General features: G+C 34.0%; 3 protein-coding genes across 6 annotated transcripts; 2 read left to right on the plus strand and 1 right to left on the minus strand.

The window, feature by feature from the left end:
• The first annotated feature begins 1282 nt into the window (after positions 1-1282).
• Positions 1283-3747, plus strand: LOC114258697 (UDP-glycosyltransferase 76B1). The gene is made up of 2 exons (XM_028198677.2): positions 1283-1816; positions 2808-3747. Exons 1-2 carry the CDS (start codon positions 1336-1338, stop codon positions 3683-3685), a joined length of 1359 nt encoding a protein of 452 aa, XP_028054478.2. The 5' UTR covers positions 1283-1335; the 3' UTR covers positions 3686-3747.
• Positions 3748-6064: 2317 nt separating this feature from the next.
• LOC114258357 (7-deoxyloganetic acid glucosyltransferase-like) lies at positions 6065-13314 on the minus strand. The gene is made up of 4 exons (XM_082875994.1): positions 12653-13314; positions 12159-12580; positions 9832-9834; positions 6065-6619 (listed from the first exon to the last, which is right to left on the minus strand). The coding sequence occupies exons 1-4, from the start codon at positions 13227-13229 to the stop codon at positions 6101-6103; spliced, it is 1521 nt and encodes a 506-aa protein (XP_082732120.1). The 5' UTR covers positions 13230-13314; the 3' UTR covers positions 6065-6100.
• A 4005-nt stretch (positions 13315-17319) lies between these two features.
• Positions 17320-27081, plus strand: LOC145793213 (protein disulfide-isomerase-like). Of its 4 annotated transcripts, none has more exons than XM_082875973.1 (10): positions 17320-17477; positions 19719-19800; positions 20270-20365; positions 20435-20534; positions 21782-22667; positions 22822-22856; positions 23083-23195; positions 23381-23426; positions 23743-23825; positions 26853-27081. In XM_082875973.1, exons 5-10 carry the CDS (start codon positions 22621-22623, stop codon positions 26889-26891), a joined length of 363 nt encoding a protein of 120 aa, XP_082732099.1. In that variant the 5' UTR covers positions 17320-17477; positions 19719-19800; positions 20270-20365; positions 20435-20534; positions 21782-22620; the 3' UTR covers positions 26892-27081. The 4 variants fall into 4 exon arrangements, with proteins under 4 accessions (XP_082732099.1, XP_082732103.1, XP_082732115.1 ...); XM_082875977.1 differs by having other exon boundaries at positions 20275-20365; XM_082875989.1 differs by lacking the exon at positions 23743-23825.
• Positions 27082-27645: the final 564 nt, after the last annotated feature.

A 27645-nucleotide genomic window follows, 5' to 3' on the forward strand; every position in this document is an offset into this window, starting at 1 on the left:
GAATGTAAATATTTTCATTTACTTATACCAATGTGACATGAAAAACAAAGCATTCATAAAGAAAAAATTTCTAATCTGTAAATTTCAATGGCTAAATGTGGAATCAATAAACATTAAACCTCAAACATTGAAATGTAAATATTCAAATTTAGTGATTTTAATGAAAGAATATGAACTAGTGGATTTAATTTCAAAAAATAGTATGAAACTGAAGAAAACAACTTACTTTTGTTCACCATTGTGGATATCGATTGGAATAACGATCTCAATTCCCAGAATGAACAGTTATTGGCGATCTCAGTTGCTGGAATGTATTGTTCATGGCGATCTATGTTGTCGGAATGAACAGTTCTTGGCGATTTTTGTTGCCTGCATGAACAGTACTTGTCAATCGTAGAGTTTTGATCAAAGAAGGAGTTCAATGTTAGGGTTCTGATTTTGGGGAAAAACAAAATTGTAAATTTTTTGGTTAGTGTTTCAAAGAAAAAAGGCACCTATGATATGAACATAAGGGTAATATCATCTTTTTATCAAGGACAGGACTAAATGGAATATTAGAATAAATTTTGGACTAATTGGAACATAAGTAATTAAAGTAGAATTTATGGAAAAAGCTCCTATATATATAGTGGGTGTTTGGAAAGTGGATTTTTTTGTAGGTTTTTTTAATTGTAGGATATTATTGGAGAAAAAGTTTTTTGTGTTTGGAAAGATAGTTAGGTTTTTTTGTGGTTAGATGTGATGTTCATGAAAGAAAAAGTGAAATGATTATGGGATTTGATGTGATATTTTGTTTAGATTTTTTTTTTTTTTTTGATTTTGTAAAATATTTGTCTTGTAGTGAAAAAAAACAAAAAAAAAAAATCAAAATTTTTTTTTCCCAAACACCGCCATAGAGAGGGGGTAAAAGACAAAAAGTGATACTAATTATATAATATTATTGTTGTATTAAATTATTTTTTTAATTTTAAAATATAAATTATTCACTATAATTTTGAAAATTATAAATATTCTATTATCAAAAATGTTTATTTAACAAAATTAATATAAAAAATAAAATTTCTAATTATTTTTTTATACAACAATAAAATTACTTTAATGAAAGGAAAACACTATAAAAGTGTATATCATATTCATTTTATAATTAAAAAATAAAATGATATAATTTTATATTTTTTAATTATAATGAAAGGAAAAAGGAAAAAAAAAATCAAATCATAACACAAAATAAGATATAACATACTGCTATAAAATAATATGATAACTAAACCAGAAAATCAAATAAAGGAACACTCTCCATCCAGGATGGGATAACCAAAGAAACAGAGAGCCCAAATGCAGCAAACAAGGCAGCGGCACCGGGTAGTCCTCCTCCCGCTGCCATTGCAAGGCCACATAAACCCTATGCTTCAGCTCGCAAACATCCTTCACTCCCATGGCTTCTCCATAACAATCATCCTCCACACCAGCTTTCCCTCTCCCAACCCTTCCAACTACCCTCACTTCACCTTCCTCTCCTTCCCCGACGGCTTGTCCCAATCCGAAGCCTCCACAACCGACCTCTTATCTCTCATTCTACTCCTCAATCTCAGATGCATAAACCCATTTCGAGATTGTCTTGTTCGCTTGATTTCCGATGCTGAAGAGGAAGATCCTGTTGCTTGCTTGATCTCCGATGCTATCTTGCACTTCGCTGGACCCGTAGCTGATTGCCTCAAACTGTCCAGGCTTGTGTTGCGGACCGGCGGTGTGTCTTCGTACGCTGCTTTTGCGGCTTTTCCAACTTTGTTCGAAAAGGGTTACTTCCCAGTTCAAGGTGTGTTTTTTTTTTTTCTTTTTCTTCTTCTTCTTCTCTGGATCTGTTGCTCTGTTTTTAGATCTGCTCTGTTTTTAGCTAAGATGGTTGTGAATAATATATAGATTTTGTTGTTTTAGATAACTAACATGAAGCAGAGTGACTTGAAGAGTTCAACCATAAGTGGAAGAAAATGTCTAAACTGGTGATAGTTTTTTTGGGGGGAAAATGTCACTTCAGTGGATTTTGGGGAAAATATTTGCATATTAGCGGAGAACTTTGCAACATTCAAAGATAAATTTATAAACTTTTTTCATCAAATTGATATTATTTTTTAAAATTTCCACTGAAATGCTTTTTTTTTTTAAGGTTAAGACCTTTGATTATGATTTGATTAACTAACTGTTCATTAGTGTAACTTGTGTGTAGTTTCTGAAATGGTGACAACACCCTTTGTTGAACAACATAGCTTGTTGTGGCCAAGCTAGAATCTAGGCCAAATCCGAAACCCAAATCTCGCACTGATTTGTTTGGAAAAGATTGTTAACAAGTGTTGGTGAATATTACAAGAAATCATCAGTAAATATTGAAAAGTTACATTATAGATGAAATATTTAGAACAAACAAATTGAGTTGAGATATTCAAACCCTTCCGGTTGATAAAACTAAGAAACTGGTGCAGGAGCATTTATCTTTTGGCTTGTCCTAATTCAACTGCTTTTCTCTACCAAATATTTATCTTGTTTTTCAAACTTGAAGACATTTTTTCTTTCCTTCAATAAAACTCATTGTATACCTTTCTTCAATTGTTTTACACCATATGCTCAAAAACAGAACAAAAAAAGGATGAGGTGAATCACAACATTGATGAAATACATATCATACAAATTAATATTAAAAATATCATAATATCTAACAAGAAGTAATCATAAACATAATCACTTAAATTCTTCCAATTTTTTCTATGCAATTTTATTTTTTGGGGACTGAAATCTGCTTAATTTGTGTTTAGATTCCAGGCTGGAAGAGCCAATTTCGGAGCTGCCTCCCCTCAGAGTCAAAGACCTACCGGTGATCAAGACATCCAACTTCGACTCATATTATCAATTTCTAACAGACATGGTCAGACAAAACAAGGCTTCTTCGGGGCTCATTTTTAACTCCTTTGAAGAACTTGAACAACCTGCACTCGCCACTCTTTGCCAAGACTTCCACATCCCAATCTTCCCAATTGGCCCTTTTCACCGCTACTTCCCTGCTTCTTCTAGTAGCTTACTAACACACGACGAAACCTCCATTCCCTGGCTCAAAACACAAGCCCCAAAATCTGTTCTTTACGTGAGCATTGGTAGTATCGCGGCAATGGATGAAAAGGAATTTTTGGAGGCAGCTTGGGGGCTAGCTAATAGCAAGCAACCTTTCTTGTGGGTTGTTAGGCCCGGGTCAGTGCGTGGTCGGAAGTGGCTTGAATCGTTGCCGAATGGGTTCATAGAGATGTTGGGCGGAAGGGGACATATTGTCAATTGGGCCCCTCAACAGGACGTGCTGGCACATCCTGCTGTGGGGGCATTTTGGACTCATAATGGATGGAATTCAACGTTGGAGAGTATTTGTGAAGGGGTTCCGATGATTTGCATGCCTCGCTTCACTGATCAACTTGTGAATGCGAGGTATGTAAGCCATGTTTGGAAGGTTGGTGTGCAATTGGAGAATGGGTTGGAGAGAGGGGACATTGAGAGAGCCATTAGAGGACTGATGGTGGAGAAAGAAGGGAAGGAGATAAGAGAGAGAATGCTACATTTGAAGGAGAAAGTGAATCTTTGTGTGATGCAAGGTGGGTCTTCACATGAATCTCTACAGAGATTAATTAGCCATATCTCATCATTCTGATTTTCATTGTCTCGTACTCAAGAAATCCTTATTTGATGAGCATTGGTGATGGATGATTGTTATTGTGGGTTGTTTTAGGAAGTTGATAAAAAGTTGACTTTTGACTTTTTATCAAATTTTTTGACTTTTTTAGAAGTGATTTGGGAAGTTAGTAAAAAGTTGACTTTTTGCTTTTTAGTTTAATATTTATTTATGGTATCAAATCAAATTAAAATGACCAAAATATCCTTACCCAACATAAGAGATTTATTTTTTTATTTTTTTTTCATAGGTCCTAATTTGTAATTTTAGGGCTGCATTTTTGGCACTTTCCAAAGGGATTTTGTTGCGTTTTTTGCAGCCACGTTTTTGGACATTTTGTCAAAAAATGTGACTTTTTACTATGTTCCCAAAATGGCACTGTTTGGTTTTATTACTTTTTTCAAAATTTTTATAGCCACAGTTTGGAATGTACACAGGCTAGCTAAATAATTAAGGTTGGATTTGGCAAATTTTTTTTTTAGTTTTTTAGAACAAATTTATTGCACAAAAACCAAGTTTTTTTTTTTTTATTGGAAAAGTTTAGGATTGATGTGTGTGTGTGTGTGTGTGTGTTTTTTTTTTTTAAATCTTTAGAAATTGTTTTAGATTATTTCAAAATAAAAAAAAAAAGTTTGTAGAAAAATTTAATGCAAAAAATTTTAAATTTACTAAAAACCAAAAGGTAAAGAAAAAATGTGTTATTTTTGGTAGTTGTCAAAACTATATTCAAATGTATTATTTTTAATAGTTGCCAAACAAAGACAAATCTTGTTAAAAACAATATTTTTTCATAATTGTCATCTAAACAAGTTGTAGCCAACCATTACATTTTACTAGCAACCGTTAAATATATTTTTGAACATTTTTTAAAAATATTTTTTGAGACTATAGAACTCTAATGTGTAAAAAATAAATTAGATATACGAAATAGAGTGTGAGCAAGAGAAATGTCATTGTCTCATGAACCTTGGTGGCAAAGGATAATAGAAAAGATCTCGGAGATTGAACTTGATGTGTCGGATATATTTGATTTGTACAATTTAAATTCTAAATAAATTTCTAAACATTTTTTTTTTTTTTTGAATTCATAACATGACTACATTAATAATTCTAGAAAGTACAAATGTTCTACCCCAAATTGTACTAGAATTTCAATTTGTTAGTCATAACAATGTGATGTTAAAAGCCAAGAAAAAACTAATACCAGTGTAATTCTTTTCTACATTAATTATATTTATTTGTCATACTTTATTTATCATTGTATTGTATTAGGTTAATGATCCCAGAAATAGTTCCCTAAAAAACCTTTTAAGCAAGCTACCTCCTAAGAAGATGTTCAAGGGCACAACTTGCTCTACCTAAATATTTTTAAAGGTACAATTTATTTCTCGAAAGATTAAGGCCTTGTATGGTTTGTATTTGAGAAACATGTTTTAAGATAAAAAGTATAAAAATTTGTTTGATTTGGTCTTTTTTCAAAAGATGTTTTAAAAAATTATTTTGAAAGAGAGTTTTGGAAAAAGTGATTGATTTGATGTGTATGAGAAAGAGATTTGTTTGGAAAATTTGTAAACCAAACAAGTTTTGAAAAAAAAAAAAATTGGGAAAATTTGTTTGGTTTAATTACTTTTGAAAACTTATTTGTAGAAAATTTTTCTCAAAATTTTTTGAGAAACACAAACCAAACAAGGCCTAAATATTTAGGGTGGATGTTGCCAAAATTAATTAAAATTCATGTTAGAATTTGTTCCAATTAATCTTTTAGTGTTAGTTGTACTTCTAAACATTTTTTTTATTTATTTACGAAATATTGTTTCAATTGATCTTTTAATGGATCATTTGCACATTTAAATATCTTTGAGGGTGCAAATTGATATATAGTTGATGGTCCATCCTCTTTAATCTTTTCTGTTATCGAGCAACAATATCAAAAATGCCACCAATAGCAAACCGTGCTTGGGCGAAAATCAAACTCACAGTTAGTGATAGAAAATAAATAACTAATTCAATCAAATCTGGACTATTGTCATAATATTCTACTACACAAAATCCCTAGATTTATATACTCGGATTTCCAGAATTTATTGGTCTTATATAAAAAAATTTAAATTCAGTCCCAAAAATCTAATATAACTAAAATTATTGTGTAAGAAGTAAATGCATGGGGGGCCAAATTTGATAAAAAAAACAGAAATATGTGCATGATTATGCAGTCGGTTCTTCTACATAGAATAGAAACCTTTTTCTGTTTGTTTAAGGGTAATTGCTTCTTGGCCATCATTCACAATTTCAATACATTGCCATCCTCACAATTATAAGACTCAACACGCTAAGAAAACTATTACATTGATTCGATAATTGACATAAGAATTTGTTAAACCAACCAAGCTTTAGCTAAGTCCGTGATTGCACACTCATCAATTGCAAGCCCTCGATCAGACGGTCCAAATTACAATAAGATGACCCACCTTCACCAATGGCGTTTCTAGCTAACTCTGCCATTCGATTGGCCAAATGCACAAACTCACTTTTCCTCACCTCCATCAGATCCCTGATCATCTTCTCAACTATGACTCTATCACAAGTATCCTTGATGTCCATCCCAAGCCTCCACACCTCCCCAACAAACCTACTAGTAACCTGCTGATCGATAAAGTAAGGCCAACATATCATTGGCACTCCGGCAATTATACTCTCCAAAGTTGAGTTCCATCCGCTGTGAGTCAAAAAACTACCAATAGCCTCGTGATTGAGGACATCTTCCTGTGGAGCCCATCCCACGATGTAGCCCGTTTCCTTGGTTGTCTCCAAGAGCTCGGTTGGGATCTGACCCTCCCCATCTCCGCCGGTGACCAAGTCGGGCCTTATGACCCACAAGAATCGCTTCCCACTGTTTACTAGTCCATGCCAGAACTCCATTAGTATTGGGAGAAAACAAAACAAAAAAAAACCAAATTTGAAATATCCGAATCCGGCACAAAAATAGCGGAAGTGTTTATTCTCCCTCTTTGTGTGAACCTATTAGGAAGCAATTTAATAGAGCACAATATATTCTGAAAATAATCTGAAAACAATGATCCAACAATCACACAATAAGGCAATAGCAATTTTTAATATGGAAAACCTTCCCGATGTGGAAAGGAAAAACCACGAGACCGTAGTCCACCAAATATCTCCACGATAAACAAATAATGGGTATACAAGAGTTCTCTCTAGATAGAACTAGAGGCAAACAATCAAGAACAACTTACAAATAAGCTTCCTTGGCAACCAAAGATCAAACTACAAAGTTTAGGAAAAATCTCACCAAAAACGGTACTGTTCACGGGCCAAAAACCAGCAGTAGAAAACTCCAAATCTGATCTCCACCGTCCAGAATTTAGAGTCTTGAGTTGTGAACTCGCCTGCCAAATTTCAGCTCAATTGGACCACAAATTCTTGTTGATCGGATAGCTTGATCACTGCTGGAAAAAATTTCTCCTCTCCTCTCTGTTTTGGTGGCAGCTTCTACGTCTCTTTTTGTGTACAGGGAAAGGGTTTGTAATCCTAAACTTATGGGCCAGATCTTTTCAAAAAACATAACCTCTCCATGTGGGCTTTGGAATTCACATGGGCTTACTAAATGTTTTGGGCCTTCCTCCACATAGGATGGAAATCCAACCCAACAAATCTCCCCCTTTCCGACTAGGTGGAGTGATTCTCCATCCCGGCAATTGAGAAACATGTCTCAAGCTTCTCCCTTACCAAAGCTTTTGTCAACATATCAGCACCGTTATCATCAGTATGAATTTTTCCAAGTTCCAACAACTTATGATTAAGAATTTCTCTTATCCAATGGTACCTCACGTCGATGTGCTTCGACCTCGAATGGAATGTAGAGTTCTTAGCCAAGTGAATAGCACTTTGGTTATCACAAAACAACACATATTGTTATTGTTTGAAACCAAGCTCCATCAAGAACTTTTTCATCCATAGCAACTCTTTACAAGCTTCTGTTGCCGCAATAAACTCTGCCTCTGTTGTAGAGAGTGCAACACATTTTTGCAACCTTGCCTGCCAAGAAACAGCTCCACCTGAGAAAGTGATCAAATAACCCGAAGTAGACTTACGGATATCCACATCTCTTGCCATATCTGCATCAGTGTAGCCAACTAAAATTTGTTGTCCATTTCCAAAACTGAGTGTCAACCTGGAAGTGCCTCTAAGATATCTCATTATCCACTTTACTGCATTCCAATACTCTCTTCCTGGATTTGAAAGAAATCGGCTAACCACACCAACTGAATGAGCTATATCTGGCCTTGTGCAGACCATTGCATACATTAAGCTTCCCACAGCTGAGGCATATGGAACTCTTTCCATATCTTCCTTCTCTTTATTTGTAGAAGGGCTTTGATTAGTGCTTAACTTAAAATGAGTAGCAAGAGGTGAGCTAACCACTTTAGCATTGTTCATATTGAATCTTTCAAGCACTTTTTCAATGTACTGCTCTTGTGACATATACAATTTCTTCTCTTTTCTGTTTCGATAGATTCAAATACCAAGAATTTGCTTTGTTGGCCCCAAGTCTTTCATGGCAAAGAACTTGCTTAGTTGCTTCTTCAATTTGTCAATTCTCGAAGGATTCCTGCCAACAATCAACATGTCATCAACATAGAGCAGTAAAATAATAAAATCATCATCAGAGAATTTCTGCACAAATACACAATGGTCAGAAGTAGTTTTCATGTAGCCTTGCTCCTCCATAACTGACTCAAACTTCTAATACCACTGTCTGGGTGCCTGCTTCAGACCATAAAGACTTTTCTTTAGCTGACACACATAATCCTCTTTTCCTTTCACCCTGAAACCCTCTGATTGTTCCATGTAAATCTCTTCCTCCAAGTCACCATGAAGGAAGGCAGTTTTCACATCCATTTGCTCAATCTCTAAGTCTAGACTAGCGGCTAAGCTAAGAACCACATGAATAGAAGACATTTTTACAACTGGTGAGAAGATCTCATCAAAATCAATGTCTTTTCTCTAACTGAACCCTTTAACAACTAGTCTAGCTTTGTATCGTGGTTGTGAAGTAAGTTCATCATGTTTCACCCTGTACACCCACTTGTTCTCTCTTGTCCTTAGGCAGTTTCACCAACTCAAAAGTGTGATTGTCATGCAATGATTGCATCTCATCTTGCATCGCATCAGCCCATTCCAGCTTATGTTCATCTTCTATGGCTTCTGCATAACCCTTGGGCTCTCCCACATCAATAATTAACACATAGTCATCTGCAGAATACCAAGTGGAAAGATGTCGGTCTCTAGCTGACCTCCTGGTTGGAACATCTGGTGGTATCTCTGGTGTTGCCAACTACTCAAGAGTCTCATCACATGTCTCGACATGTAAGGGGTCATCAACATCACCTAGACCTTGTTGGTCATTCTGAACATCATGTTCAACCTGTGCAGGCAAATCTGTCGAAGGAACCGGATCCAAGTCAACTAAACCATCACTATGCCAGGATATTGTGTTCTCTGCTTTTTCAATATCTTGCATAGTTTGATCTTCAATAAATACAACATCTCGGCTTCTCACTAGTTTCTTGTCAACTGGATCATATAACCTGTAGCCAAACTCATCTAAGCCATAGCCTAGAAAAATGCACTGTCGGGTCCTCATATCGAGCTTAGACCTCTCATCTTTGGGAATATGAACAAATGCTTTACATCCAAAGACACGCAGGTGATCATAGGAAACATCCTTGCCAGTCCAAACTCTGTCTGGTATATCGAACTGAAGAGGAACACATGGTGTGAGATTAAGAACATGTACAACTATACTCAAAGCCTCACCCCAAAAGGATCTTGGCAACCGTGCCTATGAAAGTAAGCATCTAACTCTTTCAACCAGTGTCCTGTTCATCCTTTCAGCTAAACCATTCAACTGAGGAGTCTTCGGGGGTGTCTTTTGATGTCGAATACCCTGTTGTCTGCAATAATCATCAAAAGAACCGCAATACTCTCCCACATTATCTGTTCTGATGCACCTGAGCTTCTTCCCAGTCTGTCTCTCAACTAAGGCTTGGAACTATTTAAAAGTCTCCAACACTTGATCTTTGCTTTTTAAAGTGTAGACCCACAACTTCCTTGAATAATAATCTATGAAGGTCACAAAGTAACAAGAGCCACCAAGTGTTCTTGTCTTCATAGGACCATAGAGATCTGAATATACCAAATCAAGTATATTTGGCTTTCTTGAAGGAGGAGAACTCTTGAAGGAAACTCTATTCTGCTTTCCTACCAAACAGTGAGTACACCTTTTCAAAAGTGCATTCTTCATTCCAGACAGAAGATTCTTTTTAGCCAATGTTGCCAGGCCTTTCTCACTCATGTGAGCAAGCCTTTTATGCCACAATTCCACTGTAGACTCATCATCCATTGCATTAATAGCTTCTTTGGGGAGCCTTGCTTGTATTACGTGCAAAGTAGAATGCTTCTTGCCTCGAGCCACAACCATAGCACCCCTAGTGAGCTTCCACTGACCATTACTGAAAGTGTTGCAATACCCTTCATCATCAAGTTTACCTGCAGAAATCAAATTCATACGGATATCAGGAATATGCTTTACATCTCTAAGAACCAACCTCGTGCCATTATTCGTCTCCAAGTGCACGTCTTCAACACCAATAATTTTGGCCAAGCCATCATTACCCATCTTTACTGAACCAAAGTCACCAGGTATGTAGAATGTGAAGAAATCTTTTCGAGATGTAGCATAAATAGAGGCACCACTATCAATCACCCAGTTGGTCTCATGGCATGCTATGTTAACAACATCTTCATCATAAACAATGAGAAAGTCTTCGGAAGTAGCGGTGGCAACTTGATCATTATCCTTTCCATCATGCTCAATCCCTTTCTCCTTGTTCTCTCTCTTTAATTTTCTACACTGTTTCTTGATGTGCACTTTCATGCCACAATGATAACACTCGGCATTAGCAAATTTGTTGGACTTGTTTCTACCTCTATCTCTGTTCTTCGGACCTCTGCTCTTGCTTCTCCCCCTCTTTTCTGTAACCAAAACCTCTGACTGTGAAGAAGATCCCTGTGATTTCATCCTCATCTCTTCATTTAAAATACTGCTCTTAGCCAGATCCATATTAATTACACCATCTGGAGCCGAGTTAGATAATGACATTCTAAATGTCTCCCAAGAGTCCGGCAATGTACCAAGCAAGCACAACCCCTGTACCTTATCGTCGAACTTGATACTCATTCCAGCCAACTGATTAATTACTCCTTGAAAAGTGTTCAAGTGATCTGTCAATGGGGTTCCATCTTGGTATCTCAAGGTCATCAATTGCTTTATTAGAAACATTTTATTGTTTCCAGTCTTCCGAGCATATAATTGTTCAAGTTTGTTCCAAAGTGTACGGGCATGTGTCTCTCCACTAATATGATTCAAAACATTATCATCCACACATTGCCTAATGTACCCACACACTTGTCGATGTAGTAATGTTCATTCTTCATCAGATTTATTTTCTGGTTTTTCAGTAGCAAACACCGGTAGATGAAATTGTTTCACATAAAGGAGGTCTTCCATTTTTCCTTTCCATGTGTGATAATTAGAACCATTCAAGGTAACCATTCTACTCAAATTTGCTTCCATTATTCAACACAAGATGTACAAAAATATGAACCAAGCTCTGATACCACTATGTTGGGAGAAAACAAAACAAAAAAAAACCAAATTTGAAATATCCGAATCCGGCACAAAAATAGCGGAAATGTTTATTCTCCCTCTTTGTGTGAACCTATTAGGAAGCAATTTAATAGAGCACAATATATTCTGAAAATAATCTGAAAACAATGATCCAACAATCACACAATAAGGCAATAGCAATTTTTAATGTGAAAAACCTTCCCGATGTGGAAAGGAAAAACCACGGGACCGTAGTCCACCAAATATCTCCACTATAAACAAATAATGGGTATACAAGAGTTCTCTCTAGATAGAACTAGAGGCAAACAATCAAGAACAACTTACAAATAAGCTTCCTTGGCAATCAAAGATCAAACTACAAAGTTTAGGAAAAATCTCACCAAAAAAGGTACTGTTCACGGGCCAAAAACCAGCAGTAGAAAACTCCAAATATGATCTCCACCGTCCAGAATTTAGAGTCTTGAGTTGTGAACTCGCCTACCAAATTTCAGCTCAATCGGACCACAAATTCTTGTTGATCGGATAGCTTGATCACTGCTGGACAGAATTTCTCCTCTCCTCTCTGTTTTGGTGGCAGCTTCTACGTCTCTTTTTGTGTACAGAGAAAGGGTTTGTAATCTTAAACTTATGGATCAGATCTTTTCAAAAAATATAACCTCTTCATATGAGCTTTGAAATTCACATGGGCTTACTAAATATTTTGGGCTTTCCTCCACATAGGATGGAAACCCAACCCAACCCAACAATTAGCTGGGGCCTTGTGATGATTGTAAGGCTTCCAAAACTCACATAGATTACAGATTGTGATGGTTGTGCGTCGAGCCACGTCATGCAGCTCCGGTCTTCTTCCCATATACTGTTCGATGAGGACGCCACCGTCACCGGTGCTGTCGCTACCAGTCTTGTTTTGAGGTGCGCGTGGAGTGGTCCAATGGTGTGTACGTTCGGCATCTGAGTACGTATGTGAGAGAGTATGGGTCCTTCTTGATCTTCGAATGTGTTGAGTATGACGGCTCGGGCTCTTGGTGTTACCCTCGTTTCAATTGATAGAAATTGTAAACCATGGTTGCTTGAGTCACCAACACGACAAATACCAGGAAGGTCTCGCCGCCGGAGAAAAGATTCCATGCCCGGTATGCTTTGTATTGGTACATCCAAATCATTTCCTACAAAAATCACTAATTAAAAAAATAAATGAAAAATGTATATGTTGTGCAAAGCAGATCATGCAAACACACCTTTGAAGGGAAGCTCTCCAGATTCAATGAGTTGAGGGATGCAAAAATAAGCCCAGAAAGCACAAGCGCTGATTGTTCTGAAGTAAATGATGGGAATACCCATCTCTTCAGCAACATCAATAGCAAAACTCAATACTCCATCTGCTATAATGCACGTTACTGGCCGATTCAACTTAGAGCTCAGACGATTAGAGCGAACAAACAAGTCTCGGAAAAGAGGTTTGACTACGGTTAAAGAATCAACCAACTCTGTTAGAAAATCACTACCGGATCTGGGGCTTTCCACCGGGAATCCATCAGAAATCGTTTGGAACCGGAATTGACAATAGTGCTCGAAACGCTTGTGAACGTCGGTGTGACAGAGGAGGCCATCGTGGATGTGATCGGAGACGAGGAATGTGACGTGGAGGCCGGCGACGCAGAGAAGCTCGGCCAACTTGAGCATGGAGTTTACATGTCCTTGTGCGGGGAGAGGGAAGATGAGTACATGTGGTGGGAGTGTTTCTTGTGAGTGATCCATTTCAATACTACCTCTCTGAAGTACATGTGGTGGGGGTGTTTCTTCTGAGTGATCCATTTCAATACTACCTCTCTGTTCTTCAGATCGGACTTAGGCCGTGTTTGTTATCCCCATAAGTGGTAGGATTGGAGTGATAGTGGGGTTAGACCTTGAACGCATTTGGTTGAGAAAATTTATGAGTGAATTTATTAGGGTAGTTGGATTGACAATTGCCTATCCAATCATAGGGGCGTTCGGTGTAGCTGTTAAAACAGATTATAGATTATAACTTAACAGATTATAGATTATGACTTTAATCAGAAGCTGTTAATTTGTTTGGTGTAACTGCTGGATTATAGATTTAAGTTGCTGAGTAGTGTTTGTTAAATAAGCTGTGAAGTAGCTTTTTGCTGTGTAAATGTCTTTTTTACCCTTGTCAGTTGTAAATTGAATTTTTCTAGACTTTTTGCTATTAATTACATATTAAGAGATCATTCCAACACCAAATTAACATAACCCTATTATTTTTAAATAATAATACAATGAAATAAATATTACACAAAAATAAATTTTTATACAATCATTTTAGATTTTTTAAATAATAAATAATAATAACTTGAAATAAATAAATATTATGAAATAAGTAATAATACAATGATTTCAGATTTTTTAAATAATAAATAATAATAACCTGAAATAAATAAATATTATGAAATAACTAATAATACAATGATTTCAGATTTTTTAAATAATAAATAATAATAACCTGAAATAAATAAATATTATGAAATAACTAATAATACAATTATTTCAGATTTTTTAACATCAAAAATCTTATGAAATAAATTAATTTTTTGAAGCTTTTTTTTATTATAGATTTAATTGGTGGTGTTTGTTGAATTAATCTTAAGATAAATAATCTTATGAAATAAGCTATAAAAATTAATCTTAAGAATAATATAAAAATTGATTAATCCATTACAATTAATATTATTTAATAAAAATTGTTTACAATTAATCTTGTAAAAATTGTTAATTTTTTAAAATTATTATTAATCCATTACAATTAATATTATTTAATAATATAAAAATTGTTAATTTTTTAAATTTATTATTAATCCATTACAATTAATATTAACTAATAATATAAAAATTGTTAAAATATAAAGTAATTTATGATTAATCCATTACAATTAATATTAATTAATAATATTAAAATTGTTAATTTTTTTTTAATTTAATAATTCGTCACAAATTCCAAACCCTACCGCCGGCAGCCCTAGCCACCGCCGGCCGCGCCCTTCTTCTCCTCCTCATCCCACACTCCAGTAGCCCTCTGCAATCGTTGATCACGAAGAGAGAGAGAGAGAGAGAGAGAGAGAGAGAGAGAGAAGCTTGTCGTTGATCGCAATATCGAAGAGAGAGAGATAGCGTTGATCGCGATCGCGACGCCGGAGAGGAGAAGGGTTTCAGATCACGACGCCGGAGAGGAGAAGGAGAAGGAGAAGGGTTTCATCGTCACACCGTCGATCGCCATGCCGTCCATCGTCACTGCGATGGTTTCAGATCGCGATGGGTTTGGTTCAGATCTGGTTCTCAGATGGTTTCAGATCGCGATCGGAGAGAGAGAGAGAGAGGGATCTGGTTCATCACGCCGGAAATCGGCTGCGTCGCCGGAAATCGCCTGTGTTGCCGGAAATCGCCACTCTTTCTCCTCTCTCTCTCTCTCTCTCTTAGAGATGAACAGTGATTTTGTGGTTTATATCATGGCAATTTGGTAATACTTCAAATTATTGAAGGGCATTTAAGTAATTTCGCACTACAACAAAAGTAACCTATGGTGACGAAAACTAGTGAAGAAAATAAAATTCGTCACTAAATGAAAATAATTTGTGAGGAATTTATAAATTTTGTCACATATAATAAAAAAATAAAAATGATAGGTGACAAAATTTATTTTCGTCAATAAATACTTCATTTTAAGTGAGGAAAAATTAAGTTTCGTCACCAAAAAATTTCCCGCTATTTTTTTTGGGTGGCGCCAAAATTTTGAGACTTTTGGTGAGAAAAAATTTTGTCACTAATTATAAAATTATTTGTGAGGAATATATTTTCGTCACCAAAACGTTTTAATATTTTTGATATCTTTTGGTGAGGAAATAATATTGTCACCAATTTTGGTGGGAAATTTTTGATATATTGAGCGGCAATTAAGAAAAAATAGGGTATTAATTTTTTTTACCCCTTTTCTGTTTATCATCTTTATCTCTCTCTCTCTCTCTCAAAATAGGGTATTAATTTATCTTATCTCTTGCTCCTCCACCACGCCGATCACCATCGTCGCCTCTATTAGCCTTGCCAATCGTCGCCGCCACTAGTAGCCTTGCCGGTAACCGCCACGTCTTCTTCGCTCGGTGATTTGGTACTTGATTTCTCTTTGCTCTTTTTCTGGTATCTCTTTCTCTTATTCTCTGTATTGGTATGGTGACGAAAATTAGTGAATAAAACAAATTTCGTCACTAAATAAGAATAATCCATGAGGAATTATAAATTTTGTCACGTATAATAAGAATATAAAAATAATAGGTGACGAAATGTATTTCCGTCAATAAATACTTACTTTTAGGTGAGAAAAAAAATAAGTTTCGTCACCTAAATTTTTCCCACTAATTTTTTTTGATGGTGCCAAAATTTAGAAACTTTTGGTGAGATTTTTTTTTCAACAATTAAAAAATTAATAATGAAGAATATATTCGCGTCACCAATAAATTTTTTTTTTTTTGAAAAATTTGATTTTAAATATTTTAAAACCATTTGGTGAGATATATATTTTCGTCACCAATAATTTTTAATATTTTTAGGCCTTTTAGTGAGAAAATTGTTTTGTCACTAATTTTGAAAGAAGAATTTTAACATATTAAGCAGTGATGAAAAAAAAATAGTCTATTATTTTTCCCTCCTTTTTTTTTTTGGATCAATTTTCCTAAATTATTTTTCCCTCCTTTTTTTTTTGGATCAGTTTACTTTTCCCTCCTTTTTTTTTTCTTTTTTTGTTTTTTTTATCAGTCTTCGTATCAATCTGTATCTCTATCTATCTCTCCACTACAACAAAAAGTGTCTTTGGAGATGAAAACTAATGACGAAAATAAATTTTGTCACGAAAGACTTACCCTTTAGTGAAGAAAATAATATTTTGTCTCCAAATGTGCCATTTTTAGAGAGAAAAATAAAACTTCGTCACCAATCTACATACATAATAAAAAATTAGGTGACAAAATTATTTTTCGTCATTATTTTTATTTTTTTCGTCACCAAAATTTTTTCCCGCTATTAAAAAATTTGAGGGGAATTATGTCGCCAAGTTAGTGACAAAAAATTCCGTCTCCATTAAAAATATTATTAGTGAGGATAAATATTTTGCCACCAAATATTTCAATTTATAAAACTACGTAGTTTTGTGTTTTGGAGACAAATTCTATTCCTCACCAAATCTATTCTCTTGACCCAAATGATCCATTGCTCTCATTTCACACGCAGAGGCAGACTGTATAGCTTCATCAAAGCTCTTCGTTTCTCTCTCTCACACCATTGTCCAACTCACAGCACCGTCCACGAAATCCAGGTTAGTTGTAGTCTCTGTTCCTCTTTCTCTACCCCTCTCTCTATTCGGGTCTCTCGTTTCTCATTCTCTACCCTTACTCTGTCTTCAGACGCGTTTGGGTCAAGATGAGATTAAATCCATTCCATTCATTGCTTCTAACATTTCTATAACCTCTCTACTTTGAAGGTTCCATGAACAACTTGAATGATTTTAATTTGGGAAAAAAATATGAAAAATATAATGATTATCATGTTCGATATTCTGATTATGATATTCATATTATAACCAATCACTACTAAAAAAACAGTTAAAGATCACACTTTGACAAATGAAAATATCTCACTTTTATTAAAAGTGTGATAAAAAATTAGATTAATATTTTAATCACACTTGATTTGATTAAGTATGATAATATTTATTTTTTATATCACTTTTCAATTATGATTATTTATATTTTTTTAATCACACTTTCTAGTTAATATGGGATTATATTTATTTTTTATATTACTTTTCAATTAAGTATCATTATATATTTTTTAGATTTATTCTCTGTATGCATGATACATACACAAAGAACAAACCAAACAACAGAGCATCGTTTGGTCTCCTTCTCATATCGCTCATCGTCCCTCTCATCGACAGTGATCACCGTCCCTCCCTATGTCTCACCGTCTTATTGCCACAGTCGGTACACCGTCTCGCCTCCCATCGATTTTGATTCAGGGGTCTCTCTCTCTCTCTCTCTCTCTCTCTATTTCCCCATTTCACTCTAGCTCTAGGGTTTTTACTTTGTTTTTGATGCTATAGAATCTTGATTTCTGTGAAATGAATAAATGTGTTTTGATTTTTGTTCTAGATTTAGGGGTTTTTTTCTATGCAGAGGCTTGATCTGTTCTGTATGTTGTATGATTCGTACTGTATGCTGTATGATTCTTGTAATATTGATTAGAGGAATTCATCTACTTCTAATTTGAGTTTCTTAAGGTGGTCCAATGCGTTCTCACCATTCCAATGTTATGGTTTCTTGTGATATAAAGGTAATTGCCCTGGTTGATATAATTAGATTTGAATCAAATAATATACATGAATGTAAGGCAAGTATATGGGATGAAATATAACACACTAATACATACAAGCATGGTAAGGCAAGTAAACCACATTTGGCATGCTTTTAAGCACTCAGGAACACTTGACACAAAAAAGTAACATATTTTTAGATTAGTATAGGAGCCAAAGGATTGGGTCGGTAAAAATACTTTTGACCTTTTTAGGTTCTGAAAATTAACAGAAATATAGAATAATAAGTTTACTTTCATTTCCAATTTCAGAATTTGCATAACCTAACTAGAATTTTTATCAATAGGCCACACACCATATTCTGTCCAGATTTAACACACTATTAGGAAAATGAGCGTTTCTCTCAATCTACCCAATAACTTTTACTCAAATAAATTTTGTTGGAAAGAGGACTAAAAATGCTAAGTTTTGACATAAGAACCAACCTAAGATGATTTTTCTAGATTTCTATTTTTTTTTTTTTAAATACACGAAGTGGACTGTTTTCTGGAAACACAGGGCTAGATTGTTTAAAAAAATTGTTTAGACAATAAAAACGTCTAATTAGGGGCTACAAAAAATGTCACATGCTCTAAATACCTCAAAGATCATCCCCTACATTCAGTTTTGAAAAAGAAGTAAGTTTGATATTTTTCCAAGAGTGATAAAGTTGCAGCAGTCATGAAATCAGCAGAAAATACAAGGTAGCATCACTTATTCATACTAACACCTAAATTTACACCCCATTTCCAAGCATACCAACATTTCATACATACACGGGACATGCTAGGAGGTAGATTAAGAAGAGTAAGCAGGATTAGAGAAGAGAAGAGGGGTGTGTAATTTACTATGAAGCTAGCTTTCAAGTTCTACTTCCTTACTCTCTCTCTCTCTCTCTCTCTCTCTCTCTCTCTCTCTGTTCTTTCTTTTTTTTCTTTTAAGTCTCAAACTCTCTACTCCTGTTGCTTCAGCAGCTCACAAACGAGGATGAGGGGCTAAAAGAGGTGAAAATATATATACATAATATAGACTGAAAAATTAGAACTATAGGGTTGCATGTTTGGCCCCTCTGTGCAAAAGAAGTGTGGTGTTCTGGTGAGATTCCCACAAGTTACAAGGGAATAAAGGAGCATGGGAGTTACAAGGAACTGATGGAGCATGGATTTGCCACCCCTTCCCCAAAGAATCAAATTAGACACACTTAAGGGATTTATAGCATATATTAAATCATATAATAAATAACTGGTACAAAATTAAATATATATATATATATACAAAATAAGTGTAAGGATGCCAAATGAAATTTTGTAACCAAAAATATTTATTATTAGTATATAATTAATGAATGTAGAATTCTATTTTGTGAGAAAGCGAAAATTCAAAGGTTTAACTGAAATAATTACTAATAATATATTACAAAAATTAGGGTCACTACAATATGTGTCTAGTTTAGCCTTTAGTATTGATGGACAGTTGCTTGCATCTTGAAGTTTTGATGGACTTGTTAAAATCTGGGACATAAATTCTGGGAATCTTAAGTGTACACTTGATGGTCCTAATGGGGCATTGAGGTGAGATTTTATGACTACTCTTAGTGTTTTTTGTCACATAGTTAATATATGAAGATTGAGTATGAACTATCTGCCTACACAGTGGGTCACGTGGCATCCAAAAGGACATTTGGTCTTGGCTAGTTCGGAGGATTCCACTGTTTGGATGTGGAATGCTGACAAAAGTGCCTATCTTAATCTGTTTTCAGTCATGCTAGTAGTGTGACTTGTGGTGATTTTACACTTGATGGCACTATCCTACTTTTGGTGACAACAAAATAGAAATTGTATATTTAAGGATTTTCATTCAGAAACTAAATTTTATCTATGCCTGTGTGTTTTACTTCCTGGTAACTTTAGGTAACAATTTGTACTGGTTTTAATGATGCAACTTTGAGAATATGGAATCCAAAAAGTGGTGAAAACATCCATGTGGTTAGAGGTATGCACTTGTTTCCTTTTAAAGATTTATGTTTTGTTTTGTCCTGTGCAGGTACTATTTAGCATTCATTTTTTGTGCTAAATACATAATAGTGTAATTCCATGCTTGATGTGCTGCAACATATCTTTTTTGTGGAAATTTGAATGGTCGTAGTAGGAAGTGCTTGAAGTTAATAGGGAAGATGGGCCTTATCCTCCCTAATACCCATGGTCAACACACGATGTTTATAGTTTAAAACTTCCATTTCATGGGAGAAATCTATTTCCTAACCATTAATTTGAGCACTAAATATTGATAATAATTTTTTTTCTTGGATTTGATTTTAATTAGAGTTATGGTTTTTACTAAAGAAATGTTCTCAAGTACTTAATTGAAGAGACATAGAATTCCCATGTTATCATGTAGGGTCTTAAAGCCATTGATTTGCATAGAAAAATGTTAACGAGATACTATTTATATATTTGAATAGCTAAGGGCCGCCATTAAGAAGAGTACTGCTATTTTTGACAAAGAGAAAGCACATAAGCGATTGTCAAAGCTATCTGGCGGTGTTACTGTTTTCAAGGTAAATATTTACTGAATTTCTACTGTTGCACGTATTTTAATGACTTCATTGCAAGTCTTATTCTTTCAGGTTAGAAAGGCTGGCAAGGCAGAAGTTGGAGAAAGGAAAGATCGGGTTACAGATGCTTTAAAAGCAACAAGAGCAGCTGTGGAAAAGGGAATTGTTCCAGGCAAGTTTGTCTTTTTCATTTTTGATGGCCAATTACATTTCATTTTTGGAGTAAGATGATCTTAGTTTGGGTTATGATGCTGCCAAGGGTTTGTTTCTCTAGATGCTACTTAATAATCCTTTCATCCTCATAATTCTGTTAAATTGAACTGAACTTTGCCAACCAAAATCTTGAATCATTTGACATAGTGAAATCTTGATGCATTTGTTGCCTGAATTTGATAGAAATTTTCCAGTCCAAAGATTAGCAACCTACTTGATGTGATACTCAGAATTTCTTATATTCTCTATCTTCTTTTTTCCAAGCTTCCAAACAGCATTATGGTCATGTCAAGAAAACTAGTTAGTTGGTCTAAACTTAGCAAATCCTAAAGGTTGTTCTAATTATGTTTCTTTCCTTTGTATTTAGATGGCTTGTTTGATTTTTGTAATTTCCTTGCTGAAATCTTCATTGACATTGCCATAAGCATCTAGGTTATAAGTATTGTAATTGAAACTTGTCATGTAGACAGATTTTCATAGCAGTGCTCATTCTATTTTTTTGCTATTAGTGGATGCAAAACTTATTCCTTGTGAAACAGTATCCATACACATTCCCCACAACTAGACAACATCTATTTTCAAGGCAAGAAGGAACACCCCCTCACAAATTCACATATAGTTTTTTTAAGACAAAAAATACACAAATTATGAGAGCATAATATCTCACAAATAAGAACTCCAAACCTAATTAAAATGCATAAACATCAGTTGCAAATCAAATAACAAATTATGACATGATGTTTGAACTTTATACTAGATTGACCAACTTTGTGAAATGAAAAATTGCAAAGAACCATGGGGTCATTTGTGTTCCTCTCCCAGGACAAGTGAGCTTACTTTCTCACTAGTTGAGGACAGAAGCGTTGAAAAGTGGTTTTTCCCCCCACTCACTATATTTAAGCCATAATTGGCTCTTATTTTGGTTTTATAACTTTAAAATATCTGGCCGTGCACTAAAGATTTTTATTTTGGATTTGTTAATTCTATATATATATATATATATATAATATCTATATGGTAATCCAAACATTTTATACTAGTAACAATCAAAATGGTTCTTCCTTTTGTGTTGATGTAGGAGATGAAGAGTCAGTGTGATAAGAAAATGTCTGACTTTATCTTTTCTACTAGAATAGTCTCTACAAACAGTAAATTTATTCTATGCTTCTAGCGCTCTCTGAATTAATTTGTGTTTTCATTTTTTAGGTCAGAAATTGCTTGGAAAGATGCAAAATATGGTCAAAGAATTCAAGAACTTTGTGCTTCAAGTTTTTTCATTTTTTAATATATGTAATCATAGTTAAAAACTTTTTATTAATTCCTTTGTATATACTTTTAAACATTTAACTTTCATTTATGAAATATATAACGTTATTACATTCAATATGTGGTTGTGATTCAAATGATAGTATATATTGTGTATTGCATTCTTCAAGTACGCGTACAAAAATAATATTGATTATTCTTCAAATACGCCGAACCCCTTTTTTTATCACACGCATTAACTGTGATGAGAAATGCATATAATGTGTGATCTTATCTCATTATTAATCACACTTAAAATCTGTGATATAAATGTTTATTATCACAGGTTTTATTAGTTATTAATCACACTTAAAAGATGTGATCTAAATGCTATTAATCATACTTAAAAGATGTGATCTAAATATTTATTATCACATGCAAAATGTGTGATGGAATCATCTTTTAATGACACTTAAAACGTGTGATTATAAATGATCCTTTTTAATCACACTCTCAAAGATCACATTTTGACAAAACTTAAAATGTGTGATTAAATAACATACATTACGCATAAAAGGTGTGATCTATTTATAATTTTGTAGTAGTGAATATAATCATTGAATTGAATGGATTGTTGTTGATTCTACACACTATAAAGTCTCATGATATTCTGATTGTGTTTGCTAGGTGTTTGATAAAATGCCACAATGGCTAGGTTTTTTCTTTATTGTTTTGTTTTTTTGTTCTTTTTTTTTTTTTTTTTTTGGTTGGAGAAATTGGTTCAATCTTAGATCTCTCCCATGGAGTTTGTGGCTTGTCGTAGTAAATTACTTCAACCCAAAGGCAGGTATGTCAGTGTTGTGTTAATTAAATCCTTTTAATGAGTATGACTTTCCATATAGGTTGTATATATTACTGAATTTATTTTAATTTTCTTAATAATAAATCTTTTTCAACTACTATATAGTTATAAATAATGATTAATTTATTGTTGCTGACAGCCTTCAGGACAATGTTTTCAACTCTGGGGAAAATGGTATGTATTAACTGTAGTTTTTTCAACATTTTATTTGTTCGTATCCATATTAGTAACTTGGGATTGGTGTTTGGCCTTTTATGTGGTCCTTATGTCAATTAGAATTCTGGATTGTTTTTTTATAATTGATTTAGAGCTCAGAAACCAAGAAAAATTTATTAGATCTTAATGATTGTCATGTTATCAGTCAATTCATGTTGATATGTGGTTAGGTTTTGTTACACAGTTCCTTTGGAATTTTATGCACCCTGGTGCGGTCATTGCAAAAACTTGGCTCCAATCTTGGATGAAGTTGCTGTTTCATTTGAAAGTGATGCTGATGTTGGCATTGCAAAGATTGTAAGATCTAAAACCCAAACTAGCTAAAGACTACTTGAAGAGATTTGTTGCTTTGTCAGTATAGACGGTTATTTTCTGCAAATATTGTGCACTTGAATTATGTTTCAATATTACTCTCAAAGTACCTTTCCTTTAATGTTATTTCTGCCTTGCAAATTGAAATTGTTTTCTTCCGTCATTTTTAGGTTGCAGGTTCATGTACTGTTCATCTATGGCTTCTAAAACTGAAGAGTAAAATTCTTTTCCTTCAGGCTTTTACAACAATATATAGTAAAAATTGTTTTTAATTAATCTTAGCTTGATATTTTGGCTCATCTATGTTGGTTTATTTCTCATCCATATATAGAAGCTTTTTGATTATTGAAATTTTTTTGGGTGTGTAGTATTTGCTCTCTCTCTCTTTGGTCCTAAAAGTTGTGGACAGAATTGTACAACATTGTTACTACACATGAATTAGCTCAATCTCAGTTCTTTATGCTCAACCTTAATCCTCTTTCACTTTCCTTCATTTCTTTTGCTCTCCTCTCTCTCTCTCTCTCTCTCACGGCATTCCTTCTGCCTCTTCCCCAAGCGCTGCTCCTCCCTAGGGCTCACCATAGTTGTACTTTAGAAGAATCTGGTTTGTTTAAGGTATGAATCTTTCAATTTTTTTTTTTCTCTATATCTAAAGAATCTTCTGATTAAACTCTGAAACACCTACTTCTTAATTGTTTAACACTGAAACACCTACTTCCCATTGATTTAACATTGAAACATCTACTTTCTCATGGATTTATGTCATTTTTTCATGGAATTAGGATTTATTTGATTTAACACATATTTTCTCATGGATTTAGGGCATTTTAATTCGATTTAACACTCAAACATCTACTTTCTCATGGATTTAGGGTATTTTCTCATGGAATTAGGGTTTATTTGATTTAACACTAATATTTTCTCATGGATTTAGGGTATTTTAATTTGATTTAACATTCATTCTCATGGATTAAGGGCTTACTGAAACAATTGATTTCTTATGGATTAAGGGCTTTTACCCTAAGTTTTCTTTTCTTTTTAAAATTGAGAACTCATCTAGACTCATTCCATATGATAAATTTGAGGTTTAATAGTCACACCATCAACTAGTGCGCAAATAGAAGAAGATTCGAACTAGAAACATACTCACTTACCAACTCGCTTAATTGTACTTTAAGGGGACTGTAATTTAAATGAATTTTTAGGAGTACTTACATAATTTTGTGGTGTATTTAGAGGCTTGTACATGAATCATTCAAGTAACATATGTGAGAAATGGTCTAGGCTGCAGTTGATATTGCTCTGTTCTGAGCTTGTGGCCTAGGCTGCAGCCACTGTGGCTTGGGCTGTGGCCTGGTGTTTTGTTGCAGTTGAGTCTGCAACCTGGTCTCTGCTTGTTCCAGCTCACTTTCATATGAGTTTCCTTTGTCAAACAAGTCATATGTATGCCAACATTAACACATCTGCTATTGTCTGTGCTAGATATGATTTGGACTTTAATTTGGATAAGCTTTCTTTGTTTTGTTTTTTTATGTGTGTGTGTGCGAGGCATATGCCTATCTAGTCATTTTTCCACATTTAAAAGCACAAAAAATACATTTTTTATAGTAGATTATTATTTGGTTGAAATTTTTATGTATCTAATTTATAATCAAATATTATATCGCTATAAAATAGATAAATGACTTGGCATTCCATAAACCAAATGGTCAGATAGTCACTATTGACAACTACTAAGACTTCTGAACATGGCATCCAAAGAAAACCAATTATGCATAAGCAAAAGCTATCTCAAAGGGGCCCATAAGCAATCTTCTTTTCCCAATTTTATTTGACAGATTAATATAAATATTTTAAAAACCAATATTTGAGATGATTAAACAAAAGATAATAATAAAGTCGGCAAAGTACCTGTACTGTATTTAGACCAGAAAATGGACATTTTAGCTGCTATGGAGGACTCTGAGGATCAAGCTGCCCACTGCAATAACTGGAAGGAGCAGCAGAGAGTTCCTGCCTTCCTTTCCACTCCTCACCAGGCTTGAGTGTTGTTGCTTTTTCCACCGCAGCAGTCTCCATGCACAGCATGTGCTTATAAATGTGTAAACTATATATTTTGTGTGTCGCTCACGTCTTGTCTCCAGATATATATACATACATATATATATATATATATATTTAAAATTTTTAAATTTACTGTGTCAGTGTCCATGTCGGGTCATGTGTCCATGTTCATGCTTCTTAGGCAACGATTGATGATCTCAGAGAGTGCACTGCCTAGTTGTTGAAGTATCAATTCTAGACCACCAAAATTTTAACTATTGTTGAAGGTTTATAAATGAGAAGTTATGCTTGTATTGACTATTATGTTGTCTTAATTCCTAGATTTATGTTTGCTGGCCTTTGCTGAGGCATTCTTAACTACACCATTTGCTTCAACTGAAAATTTTTGACCGAGAAAAAGTAAAGCAAAGAGAATAGTGTTACAATTACAAATTTTATTGTTTGTTTACTTTTCTCAGATGAATACTCAGATATTATTAGCAAGTAGATATCTTACAGAATTCATCTATGACCCCTTGTGATTCGTTTTGTGTGGGGATTGGATTATCCCTTGCCTTTGCATTGTGGCAGGTTTTAGATTTATTAACTTACCTTTGTATACTGAAAGATATTTTTAAGAATTTTGTGATTCGAGGAAGTGTGAGAATAGATTATAGTGGAAAAAGTATTTGATTTTGACAAAAAAAATAGCTTATATTATCATTACGGAAGTAATCTAAAGTTTTCAGATCATTAGTTATTTTCAAAAAAATTTGTAAATCAATTCAAAAGGATTTATTTTAAAAGCTTCGAAGAAGTTGAAAGTCCCTGTATGTTTTTTGTAATTATGGTAAGATTTGGCTGGTTTAACTAGTTTGATGAACTGTGGTTGGTGCTTGATGTATTTTTGGTAAGAACTTTAATATGCACGCATTGTTGACAAGATGCTGCACCTACGGACATATTATGGCATGTTTGCTTCTAATACATCCCCTCATTCACAATGCTTTCAATTGTGACCTGAAAAACAGACGGAGCCTGTAGCACATTTTGAATCAGTTGTGGCTATAGTGCTTAATGTACTTTGTCAAATTATAGGCAGTATTGGAGCAATTTCAAGGTCTAGGAGTACGAATTCAATTAGCTTGCAATTTTCTATCATTTATAGGAGTGGTATTCAAGTGCATATTTGTTAAGTCATATTGGGCATTGCAGTGATTTTAAATGATTTGAGGCAATTACGCTCAATTACATTGGGATTCAAAATCATTTTGTGAAACATAAAGGGCACTTGTATATTTGAATATGTGCAAAATACTACCATGTTTTTCTTTTTTATTTGTTCTCTATTACAAACATCATGTCCGGTCTCGTGGCTGTGAGATACATTAAACTACCCACCAGCTGCTTGTAATACGTCTCATCAACTAAGTCTCTATTTCCGTGTTGCTTTATCATCAAGGATCACCTCAACTCTTTGAAGTTTTGAATTGTTATATGCATTTCTACTAAATTGGTTTATAAAATAAAATTATTTATATATGAGTTTAGATGTAATTGATAATATATTAATGTTTGCCTTGTTTATTTTCTTTGCAGATTGGTTTTGATGACGTTCGGAAGCATACTTGCAAATGAAGATCAATTGTTGAATTTTTTTCCCTAAACTGATGCTTAGTTGTAGTTGCAAATCAAGATTGAGTATTGATTTTTTTTTTGTGGACTCCACGTTAGTTCATTTTGGGATTTGCTTTGATGGTTTTTTTGTGATACTTAATGGATTATTAGTAAAGTTGTTTGATGGATATATTTTGATTTATAATATAAATGGTTTAGTGAATTTTTTTGTGGAGTGATGTATAATAGCTAGTGGATTTCTTAGTACAATTAAAAGGCTATTGGGATATGAGCAGGGATATTTATGAAATAATAATTTAAATTGAATATAAAATATGGAACAAGTTTAGTGACGAATTTGTTTTGTCATTTGTACTTGTTATTATGACAAAGTGATTATTCGTCACTAATAAACTTTTTTGTGACAATTTACTGCAGTTTATATATGAAAGTTTTTATTTATTTGTTGTTTGGTGACTAAAAATTTCATCACGTATATATATATTTGTCACGAAATATATTTCGTCACCCATGTATGACTTTTGAAGACGAAAAATTTCGTCACTTTTACATCTTATTGTGACGAAATTATTTCCTCATCAATGATCAACATGCGTGACAAATTTATTCGTCAACTAAAGTTATAAATATGGTACTGAATAACTATTTGGTGACGAAAATGAAAATTTTTGGCGACAAAATGTTGTTTTATTGGTGACAAAAAATTATGACTTTTGAAGACGAAAAATTTCGTCATCTTTACATCTTATTGTGA

This window comes from Camellia sinensis, chromosome 1, assembly GCF_055761805.1.
Source record: "Camellia sinensis isolate YWXY chromosome 1, ASM5576180v1, whole genome shotgun sequence".
NCBI lineage: Eukaryota > Viridiplantae > Streptophyta > Magnoliopsida > Ericales > Theaceae > Camellia > Camellia sinensis.

Bases quoted from the DNA above. Each gene is read 5' to 3' on its own strand.
- LOC114258357 (XM_082875994.1), bottom strand. From the start codon at position 13,229: ATGGATCACTCAGAAGAAACACCCCCACCACATGTACTTCAGAGAGGT. The intron at 12,581-12,652 runs GTGTGTTTGCAT...TGATTTTTGTAG, and splicing joins TGGAGAGCTTCCCTTCAAAG to GAAATGATTTGGATGTACCA.
- LOC114258697 (XM_028198677.2), top strand. From the start codon at position 1,336: ATGCAGCAAACAAGGCAGCGGCACCGGGTAGTCCTCCTCCCGCTGCCA. The intron at 1,817-2,807 runs GTGTGTTTTTTT...ATTTGTGTTTAG, and splicing joins GGGTTACTTCCCAGTTCAAG to ATTCCAGGCTGGAAGAGCCA.
- LOC145793213 (XM_082875973.1), top strand. From the start codon at position 22,621: ATGGAGTTTGTGGCTTGTCGTAGTAAATTACTTCAACCCAAAGGCAG. The intron at 23,427-23,742 runs GTAAAATTCTTT...TCTCTCTCACGG, and splicing joins ATGGCTTCTAAAACTGAAGA to CATTCCTTCTGCCTCTTCCC. The intron at 23,826-26,852 runs GTATGAATCTTT...TTTTCTTTGCAG, and splicing joins AAGAATCTGGTTTGTTTAAG to ATTGGTTTTGATGACGTTCG.